At 34.1% G+C, this 11,584-nt stretch overlaps 2 protein-coding genes across 2 annotated transcripts; both read left to right on the top strand.

Annotated features, from left to right (window-relative positions):
• Positions 1-1,679: 1,679 nt before the first annotated feature.
• Positions 1,680-2,917, top strand: LOC112503467 (inositol-tetrakisphosphate 1-kinase 1-like). The gene has a single exon (XM_025107502.1). It carries the CDS (start codon positions 1,826-1,828, stop codon positions 2,810-2,812), a length of 987 nt encoding a protein of 328 aa, XP_024963270.1. The 5' UTR covers positions 1,680-1,825; the 3' UTR covers positions 2,813-2,917.
• A 3,544-nt stretch (positions 2,918-6,461) lies between these two features.
• LOC112503465 lies at positions 6,462-7,660 on the top strand (the record flags this gene model as incomplete). Its single annotated transcript, XM_025107500.1, has 4 exons — positions 6,462-6,477; positions 6,643-6,816; positions 6,888-7,078; positions 7,237-7,660. Coding segments are annotated over exons 1-4 (805 nt in total), but the record flags the coding sequence as incomplete, so codon positions are not given.
• Between the last annotated feature and the right edge of the window lie 3,924 nt (positions 7,661-11,584).

Below are 11,584 nucleotides of genomic sequence, written 5' to 3'. Positions count from 1 at the left end.
TATATATAAAGGCTTCATAGTTACCTTTACGTTATTAATTGAACTCACTAGGCGTAAGCCTAACACTTCTTTTGATATGGCTTGTATATCAGGTTCCTTTATCGGCGGGGCTCAAAAGGGTTGAGAGGAGTGTTGGTTCGTGAAAGGCTCTTTTGTAGTTATAGCCTTTGTACTTTTGAGCGATGCGTATTGAGGTTACGATATTTTTGGAGATTGATAAAAACACCCGTCTTTAATCTAGATATAGAATAATTTAGATTAGTATGTTGTTATTTATCTTCTCAATATCTGTTTTGTAAACGCTTTACTATTACCCGTGTCGGGTGAATTTTAATTCTAGATCCTGATTCTCGTTAAATATTTTCGGTTTAATTTAACTCTTCTTTTTAGGGTGTTACACTACTCGACCATGAGTCGAGTACCATTAGGTGGTTTCATTTTTTGGTACCTACAAATAAATGTCACTCTGGAGCACACCACAAGACGATCATAATAGGAGGTAAATGTTGGTTCTCGAGGATATATGGACAACCAACAAGTGTTTGTAGAGGGGGGGAGAGGGTTCTACAGTTGAATAAAACACAAACTTTTTCAAAGATTAATTCAATCTTTTTGAACAAGTTGTACTCAATGAAATGAATTACAAATTGATATAGAATAAGAAAAGATAAATGTATCACTCAACAATTTCTCACAAAATGACACAAAATATTTATTTGCTCACAGTTCTTTCATTGAATGATCACAAAGAAGAATTTGCTCGAACTTCTCTCGCTGGTAGCTCTTGAATCGCTTAGAAGAACTCTCGCATAATTACTTTTGGTGTATTTCAAATAATGCACTTGGATTCACCATCATACATCAAAGGGCTCTTTTTTCTGTGGACAAACATATTGTTGTTTACCCGCTACATTATACACCTAACCATCTAAACGATGGACCACAAATTGAGGGTCACCTATTTCCTTGATTTTTAAGTGTTATCATGACAGGAACAACACTAGAAACCCCATGCCAACTGTGCAGTGGGGCAGCCCATCTTGTCATTTCATCCTTACACATTTCTATTAGGCAATGGTCGACAATAAACACCCACACATCAGAAGGATAATATGCAAACTCGAAGCTCACCCCCTAGAGGATACCAACGCCTAGATTGACAAGGACAACCAACGGGTGGTAGCTAAGAACCGCAGACTTGAAATAGAGTTGACAGAGATTAACTAGAGGTACGAATGCTTGAAGAAGCTTGATATAATTATGACTTAATGGTTCTATACAGTTACATCTTAAGATCTTAAATTAAACCATTAATTTTCCCTTTGAATTTTAGTAGGAAATCAGAATATTTAAACAGTAAAAAAGTAAATTCAAACTATTTGATCCATGAATATGCATAAAACAAAAGAAATGAATAACTTATTGTGAGAGAGCTACATTTACGGTATGATATTTATATTTTACACGCAATTATGTATTATACCATCCATTAAATGAATAACTTATTGGAGAACTCTACCTAAAAGAGTTAAAAACTTTTAAATACTATACAATTGTTTTTATAATTCAATTAAAAGATTTTTTAAACAATAAATAAATATACAAATAAAGAATTTATTCAAGAAAAAAAAAATATTAAATAAATAAATAATATAATATAATATTCCTCTTGTTCCATTACATGTATTTGGTAATAGTTGTATTTCACTCCTTGTGGTAAAAGTAGACCTCCCTTTTATCCAACGCTACCGTCCGACGTCCGTCAACCACCACCGCCATAGCCAACCAACCATTGAGTTTCTGTAAATCAAGCGAAGAACAGGAGATGCCGGAATCTGAACCAGATAATCGGTTTCTGATAGGTTACGCCTTACCTGCAAGAAAATTGGGTTCTTTCATGGTACCAACCTTCATCAACCAAGCGAAAGATCGAGGGATTGATTTCGTCGCCATTGACGTCAGCAAACCACTCACCGATCAATCTCCGTTTCATTGCATCGTTCACAAGCTCTACACCGATGATTGGAAGCTTAATCTCCATGATTTCACCGTCAGCAACCCCAACACCGTCATCATCGATCCACCTTCCGCGATTGAACGCCTTCAAAACCGGATCTCTATGCTCGAATTCGTCACCGAACTCAAAATACCCAACTTAAGCATCCCCAATCAGCTTCTCGTTGAAGATTCCTCGTCGTTGTCGTCTGTAATCGCTACCGGTAAATTGAATTTCCCGATGATTGCGAAACCGGTTGTCGTCGATGGGAGTGCCAAATCACACAAGATGTCACTGGTTTTGAATGTGGAAGGGTTAACCAAAGGGTTGGATCTGGAGTCACCGGTGGTCTTGCAGCAGTTTGTGAACCACGGTGGCGTTATATTCAAGGTGTATGTGGCCGGCGACTATGTCAAGTGTGTGAAACGCCGGTCGTTGCCGGACATATCGGAGGAGAAACTGGAAAAGATGTCGTCGGAATCAGGGGGCGTTATATGTTTCTCCCAGATATCAAATTCCGCCTTGGCGGGTGACGATAATCGGAGTACAGAAGATTCCAACGAGGTGAAGATGCCGGCACCGGAATTCATATCGGAGACGGCTAATTGCCTCCGGCTGGCTTTGGGATTACATCTGTTCAATTTCGACATGATTAGGGATGACAAGGGAAGTGGGTATCTGGTGATTGACATCAATTACTTCCCTGGTTATGAGAAATTGCCTTGTTATGAGACTGTAATGACCGATTTCTTCTTGAATCTGATGAAATCACACACGGTGATGAAGAAGACGACGGTCGAGGGTGGGTCCCAGTGATTTTGACCGACCATCAGACCAAACCCGCTCTCGTTGTTTGATGGTTTTTGCGTTTGTTCCACTCTGGTTTCAGACCCAGCTTATTTGACTTTGAATAAAATAATTCTTGCCTTATTTTATTTATAGATTTAATTCTGAATATAACTAAAATAAATAATAGATTATTCAGAAATCAAATGTTATAATTAGAGGTGTTTATTATTATGATTATGATTATGGGTGTAAAAAACCGTTAAATTCTTTTAATCTTTTAATAATCTAATTAAACTCAACTCGTCAACCTATTAAATTTTAATTAAAAAGGTTGAAATTGGGTTAGTTTATTTCAATCCTACCAACCCGCCAACATGCTCTTAATATATGTCATTTTGTTAAATATTTTATTTATATTTATATACAATTTATTAGTCTAAGTTAGGATCGTATGAGAATGAAAGTTAAGATAAGTAGCGTAAGAAATGATTTGAACGCATGATCACTTTAATCTCAAATCTACTCATGAAGACATGAATCGCGTTTGATACGAGGATTGATCTGGTACAGATCGGTCCATCTCATCCTAATGTATATTCAAGAGTGAAAATCTCTTTTTACGCTTCTTACCTTAACTCTTTTTTTACCATAACACAATCCAGTCTATTAGATATATATTAATAATGTTTATTATACATGTGTATATATATATATATATATATATATATATATATATATTAATAATATGTAATACATTTATATAAGATTTATTGAGTTGAATTGAGATCATGTGAGACCAAGGGTTTTTCGTGAAACCCGTAAGACCAATTCTCAACCCTTGAATTAGATCTACAATATGACAATCTGAACATTCATAAACGCCACAAGACTTCTCAATAATCACAAAATTGTCACCGTACAACTTTAGACCATCAGATTATTAGCTTATAAAGTTGATCAATGAACATAAATTGGTCTCACGGGTCTCACGAAAAAACCTTGGTATCACGTGAACCCAACCCTTATTGAGTTTATGTTTCTATTTATTTTAGCTATATGTATAGTATAGATTACCAAAAGAGATTCACTATCAAAGAATGATAACAAAGAATCTAATAGAAGAAAATTATTAGAATCGTTTTTGCAGCAACATTAAATGATGTGTTAGGAAATATGAATGACGTTGATAGATATCTGGTTGAAGAATCTATCAGTCCAATCCATTGATGTTTTACTTTGGTGGAAAGAAAATGCTAATAGTTATAGCATTTCACTAAAACAACATTAAGTTTACATGACAAAACAAAAAAAAAAATATCATATCTAAAAGTGTCACAATATGTTTATATAACGCCTTTTGGTGTTTTAACAAGTTTCACGATGCTTTTAGAAATGTCATATTAGTTATTTTATACGACATTATTTGAGTATGAATACAAGTGCTCTATAAGTAGATGTGCTTATGGAACACCTCTTAAAAAATGTTCTATAAAATAACTAATATGAAACTTTATTTAAAAGATGTCTTAAAAAACTTGTTGAAACGTCCAAAAGTATCCTCTAAATTTATTGTAATCACAGTTCTAAATAACCCGTTATGGCATTAAGACTTGGGTTCGCCGCCACATTAACCCTATAGCCCCACTCTAAGGTTTGGCTTGCATTATAACGCGTGATGACATGTTCTGACACCTTGTGGCGTGTTATGATACGTTATTTTGAAAGGTATAGGCTTATTTGTAATATATAACTTGAAGGATAAATTATAATTATGTATGAGACCTAAAATTTAAATAAACATAAAAAGGAAATCCCAAAATTAAAACCTTAAATAGACTTACTCTCATTTTCGTACACAAATAGTCGAACACTAATTATTTGAAAATTGAAGAAAATAGTGACTAAAGATTCAAGAGAATTAATCACGATGTTGCACTATTGATATCATTTTTTTATAAGCTCTATATATTTGGTATAATACTTCTTTTTTTGGTTTATTACTTTATATGAATTTAATTTGTTCTACGGTATTATTCAAAACTCTAACACACGTGTGTATGGGGTGTGTGTGTATGCCGCCTTAGGACACACCTTGAAAACCGTTGTGACATCATCATAACTCGTAAAGTTTGAGGCTTGACCTTACTATCATGTCATAATTGAGTTGGATTGTATGAAAGTCGTGAATCGTCCAATCCAATACGCATACACTCCTAATTATGATACACATATACGTCAAACTAGTATTACACAATTTGGTTTACGGTTTTAAAATACAAACTAAATTCGAATCAAATTGCATATATCATATATTATTTAGTTGAATTATATATATAAGACTAATGAAAGAAACCATAAAAATTTGAGAAATGTAAGAATCAGTTTTTTATGTTATTTTATATTATAAAGTAACACATGTAAAAATGCAGTGTTTTTTATAGTGTCATTATTTTTAACGTTTTTATTTCACAAAAGTCCGTTAGCTATTATCCATATACGAAGTTAAAAGCTCTTAATTAGATTCTTGAGATGCGGGAGTTTGATTAAAGACGAAGCATTGTTTGTCTTTATAGCGTTCCTTTAAAATTTGATTTAAAAGTTTTATTCAGCTTTCTTACGTACCATCAAATTTTAATTTTTTTTTATTATACTGATTGTTTATTTCGATACAATCGATATAATAAACTTTGTGTTCGGTACAAATTGCACAAGCTACACATGTGAGGCAAATTTTTACGGTTTCAGACATATACAGGCTGGTTTGTGGTCTGTAAAAAACTCATACCGTATTTACAGCTTGGTTTAGTGTTCTGACTCTAACATGTGTCACACGACACTATGAATTCCTTTGGTCATAATACTCTAACAGTGTCCTTGCGACATTAGTGTAGAAAGTAAGGATGCGAGCATCCTTACAGAATTGAATCGGAGGTTTGGAGCTTGACTCCATGCACCACTCACCTCATTGGGAAGATGTGATCCTCCTACCCAAGGATTGGTACAATCGGGAACTTCAAAAAGTGACATGATCATACGCTTTGTAAAATAAGCGTAAAATAGTTTAATGGTTTGTTTGTGTTTTAGCCAGGGCCGGCCCAGGGCAGCATAAAGCCCAAGGGCATCAAAAATTCAAAAGCCCAATGTATATATATAGGTTCAGTTTTTACTTGGGCCTAAAAATGTTACCGTTAGCCTACTACCTTAGTCTGTTAGAATTACCAGTCCATCAATTGATCTGCATCTAGACTCTCGCTTCATTCTGTGGACTCGTTCACGACTTCACTCTCAATAGTCAAATCAAAATCGAAATCGCTCTCCTCTCGCACTCGTCGCCTCTCCGACCGTCGCACTCTCGCTCTCCGCCTCTCCGGCCGTCGCCTGTCGCCCGTCGCCCTTCGCGGCCTCGCCCTTCGCACTTCACGGCTTCGCCCTCTGCCCCTCTTCCCTGACTTGTGTTGATTTGAGGTTAGGGATTTCGGATTCATTTAACATTTTAAGTATTTAAGTATTTAACTATTTAAGTCTTTATGAATTATGACTTTATTCTTTAACTTAGTTACTTAGGGAGTTAGGGTGATTATGTGAAATTTAACTATTATATTACTTATTTTATTTTTTAAGTTTTTAATTTTGTTTGATTGGAAACCTAATAATGAAGTTATGAAACTAGGCTTAGATGTGCTGTGAAATTGGTGAGTGGACAGTGGTGACTTGCTTTGTTGGACAATTGTCAATTGCTTATGTTTGAGTTTGACTCACTGATGAATTTTGTTTCACCATTTGTTAATGTTTTAACTTTTACAGATGCTTAATCTTATGTTTAATACTTTAACTTAAGAGTTAGGGTTGTTTTACAGATTATATTGATGATTTGACTTTGAAATCTTTATCTGCTACTCGATGGGAAAGTCATATAGAAAGTGTTAAAGCTATCAAAACTGAAGTTGGCCAAATTAGAGATGCTTTAGTACAATTGGCTCAAGTAAGTGAGGATGGAAGAGTGTGTAGGGAAGCCGAGTCTTTGGTTAATGGTGAGCTTTCAAGTTTTGATTTATTGTAAGTTTGGTTATTTGGCATGAAATTATATATAGAATTAATTTAGTTAGCAAGAAGTTACAGTCTAAAGATATGTTTCTTGATGTTGCAATACAAAATCTAAAGAGATTAGTTGAATATTTTGAAAAATATTGGGAAAGCGGGTTTACATGTGCCATTCGTGAAGCTAAAGAAGGTTTAATGGCGGGGACCTCATGGCTCCGTGGTCCATATTTCGTGAAGCTAAAGAGATTGCAAGTAATATTGGAATTGAACCTGAGTTTGCCGTAAAACGTTTTTTCTCAAGGAAAAAACAATTTGATTAAATTCCAAGTACGAAGAGAGAACAACAATCTGCTCAAGAGACATTTAGAACTGATTATTTTCTTGTTTTGGTTGATATGGCTCTTTTGCAGTTACGAACCAGATTTGAACAAATGCAAGAATTTGAATCTATGTTTGATGGGCGAAATTTGGTTACTTTACATGATGACGAGTTAAAAAAATGTTGTTTGAACCATGAACTTGCTTTAACAAATGGTAATGATTTTGATATTGATGGCGAATATTTGTTTATGGAGTTACAAATTTTGCAGGGAATGCTACCAGAAGAGGCATCTAAAAGTGGAAATCCTTGGATATCGATACAAATTATGGAGTTCGCAAAGAAAATGGACATGTTTCCACATGTCTTGCTTGCTTACAGGATACTATTGACCGTACCGGTGACCGTAGCATCTGCAGAAAGAAGCTTTTCAAAGTTAAAGTTGTTGAAGTYRTATCTACGGTCTACCATGAGTCAAGAAAGATTGAACGGGCTAGCAATCTTGAGTATTGAGAGTAAGTTTTTAGTTAATATTAGTTATGACGAAGTGATAGATATTTTTGCTTCAAAAAATGCAAGAAGACATCATTTTAGGTGAAAGGTGATGTACTTTATCTTTTGTTACACGGGGTTTTGGTTTATACCCCCCCGTGATGTACTTTATCTTTTGTTACACGGGGTTTTGGTTTATGTCCCCCCGTGATGTACTTTCTCTTTTGTTACACGGGGTTTTGGTTTATGTCCCCCCCCTCCCCGTTGCATCATTTTTGTTATATTTAAGGGGCACTTTTTTGTTACATTGACTAGGTTCCAAAATCATTCAAATAGTTTATTTTGGTTTTTATTTACACGTATAAGGGGCATTTTTTTGACTTTCCGCCGTGGGCATCCAAAATCTCAGGGTCTGCCCTGGTTTTAGCTTAACGACTTAAATGTATATCATATAAATATTGTTTACATCAAGTAATTTTATTTTAGATGTATTTTAATAGATAAAAACAAATTTTTTTTAAGAAACTTATTATTTTTTCTTAAGAAAACTATTTAAGAAAGTTGTATGCATTTGAATGCACTTTTAAGTACTTTCGATACGTTTAATATATGTGAGTCATTTGACCTTCGTTTTTATCTAAGAGATCGTTTACCAAATGCTTATTCGATAAGTGATTACCGGGTCACTTACTTTACTGAATCCACATGGTAAGGATCTAGAGCCGTACCTGGTAAGAGCGATGGGCAAGGACTGAGAATTCTACCTGGTAAAGTAAATGAGAATGTTGACTCGCACCAGTAATCGCTTACCGGGTAAGCATTTGGTAACCAGCCCTAAGTTTTAGGTATGTTGATTTACTCCTTAAAGATAAAATATATGATGTTCTCACCTATTAAAAGAAAAGCGGCTTCATACTCATTAGAAGTTATGGATTTAATTAAAGTATCATTTAATTGGATCTCCAATGTAATTCTCTATTTTACTCTCTATTATAGAGTAAAAAACAAAGTATGTGTTATGTCTTCTCCAATATATTACTCTATTTTCTACTCTAAAAGAGAATATTCCAAGAATATTCTCTTATATTTTGATTGCATATATTTTTCCAATATTACCCTTATATTTATTGATTTTATAAATTATATCCTTATATTTTTATTTTCACACAGACCTTATATTTATTAACTATATCATGTTGTTTTAACAATGTTATGAATCATATTTAATTCCGAATTAAATTATCAAAAACCAAATATCATTAAATAGAAAAGTTGCATTTTCAACACACATCTAAAATTAAATACATAAGCATTTAATTGGAATTAACATAATTTTCTCATAAATGATCAACTAACGCATTTCGAAGTGCAAAGTGAGCTTCTTTATCCTCAATTTGTCTATATCGAGCAAGATATTGTTGGAATCCATCATTGTCGTTTGTTACCATTCCGTTGGTGGTACTTCTTTCACAGCTTCAATCGGTGCATCGAGATCACGATCTTCGTTGATTATCATATTATGTAAAATAATACATGTAGCCATTATATCATGTAACACTTCTGTTGGTCCCGTTAGGATCTACAAGATGTGTATAGCAGTTTGTAGAAGGGGGGAGATGAATACAAACACATAAACTTTTCAAATTTACAATATATTGATAAAGAAGGATCAATACTTACAAGATTGTTTGCGGAAAGATAAGGTAAATAAAACTTATCTAAATAATCTAAAGTTGCACACTAATTCTTAGCAAATAAAGAAAAGATTTACTGTTAAAGACTTAGAAGAAAGTAAGTTCTATCTGAGAAAGAACTATTTAGAATACAACTAAGAGATTCTAACTTGCTTTTGAAGATGAGTGTATATGTTCTTAGATGTGGGTTCTTTTACTTAAGTGTTAGTAAGTTGAGGTTGAGAGATGGGGGTGTGTGTGTATCTCTGCATGGAGATAGAACACATCTATTTATGCCCATTGCATTAAATGCAACGTGGTAGGGTTAGAACGCGTGTCAAGCCTTAAGAGGAAGGCTTGTCCTTTGCTAAAGTGAATAGTACAAAAAGCCTATTCATGAGCATACATCCTTTCACAAAGTTGGTGGGTAATAGAGTCAACTAGTCGGCTCCTGCAACACCCCATACCACACATTGCATATAACACATACTTCATACACAAGAAATACATGTTTATACACCACTTTGGTCCCTTAGTACAAGAATCTACTAGTACAAAATACATGATTCAAAAATTCAAAATACAAATCTTGTACTAATCAAGCTTCATTTACAAAACTATACATATCATTAGCAAATCTTCATGTTGTTAAACACATAGGGAAAAGATTACATTTTTCTCTTCCCTTTACCTCCTACATTTCCTGCAATACATGATTAAAATCACAAAACAAGGGTTAGACCGAAAGGTCTAGTGAGTTACCCTATTTATGTTATTGCAGGGTGAAAATCACCAAAACTTTTAAGTAAAACAACTTTTCATATATATAACAAATATATGAACGAGTGAAAACATAATACCAATACCTTTCACTTTTCAAGCCAAATTCTCTGCTTGCAAACAATACATTAAATCCAAACAGGTTTACACTAACCAATTTATCAAAATGCCACTTTTAAACCTCTCAAAATCAAATAAGGTTTTATTCAATGTTTCAGGCCAAACCTGTTATCATCTCCTCAATAACATCCAGACTATGATTTCCAATAAGAACCCTGATCCTAAACCTTTAAATCACAAAGAAATAAAGATTCCAGAACACGGTAATCTTAAGGGATATAATAGTAAGAGTTATATTACATAACACACATACAAATGCCACCCTTATATCCAAATGTACATCTCTCCTTGATATGACACCTTTATCCATGGAACACCTCTCCTTGATATGCCACCCTTATTTTCCCAACAAAATATTTTCACAAAACAATTCCATATAGAATAGACTGCAGTCAATGAAATTATTATCAGTTCAAATTCATTTTATCAACAATTCCCATTTTTCAACAAAAATAAATAGTCAACACGTAATCCCGTCAAACCTTGGCCGGATTACTAATCCGGACAACACTTCACTATGTCCGATATAACACTTAGAATAAATTTTCAATACTTTTGTCCGAATTTCTAATCCGGGCAACACTATGCATAATCGTCCGATTTAAATAAACCGGTTACCTTTAATCGTATTCATACTTCTCCGATCAATGTAATCAAGTGATTTATAAAGTTTCAAATCTCACTAACTCTCTACATCGTACATACTATGTGCCATTTAGACTAAACCGACCAACAAGTGTCCGATTTATGAGTAAACCGCCCAACCCTTTTGTCCGGTTTAAGACCATAACGATTAATGCCTTAGGCAGTTTAACTCTAAACCGCTCATGCCTTGGCCGATTAAGCTTTGAACCGCTCACCCTTTGTCCGGTTTAACTTAAAATCGCTTAACACCCATCCGGTTTAGGTCTAATCCGGATAACATCCATACAGTTTAAACTTCAAACTAGAGGAAAAGTTATGCAAACAATTTATGTATTTTAAAGAGAGTAAAACATCTAAATCACTCACCTTATGCAATACTTTTAAAATCAACTTCTTGAAATCAGAAAATATGAAATCCGGTCAACCTCTCTTTAAATCGCACACTTCTTCAAAAATGGCAAAAAAAGGATATGAGGGTCTCACCCTCATATTTATACTTTGCTAAATAAGGTAAGACGGCTAAACCGCCATTACCATCCATGCATGCACCTATGCTTACAATTACATTCACCCATTTATGCATGTATAATAATGCACAAAATAGTTATGTACACACATACACATACCATGCACATATATATAACTATTGTACATACATATCCACACATACATATATACCTATGCATGTACTTCATTATGCATGTAGTTTCATATACTAGCATGCTCAAT

Source organism: Cynara cardunculus, unplaced genomic scaffold, assembly GCF_001531365.2.
Source record: "Cynara cardunculus var. scolymus isolate 2C unplaced genomic scaffold, CcrdV1 Un_Scaffold_3073, whole genome shotgun sequence".
NCBI classification, from domain to species: domain Eukaryota; kingdom Viridiplantae; phylum Streptophyta; class Magnoliopsida; order Asterales; family Asteraceae; genus Cynara; species Cynara cardunculus.
Note: the sequence above shows the minus strand (reverse complement) of the source record. Positions and strands in the feature narration are given on the sequence as shown.

What these genes read in the sequence shown, in the direction of transcription:
- LOC112503467 (XM_025107502.1), top strand. Translation starts at nt 1,826, where the DNA reads ATGCCGGAATCTGAACCAGATAATCGGTTTCTGATAGGTTACGCCTTA.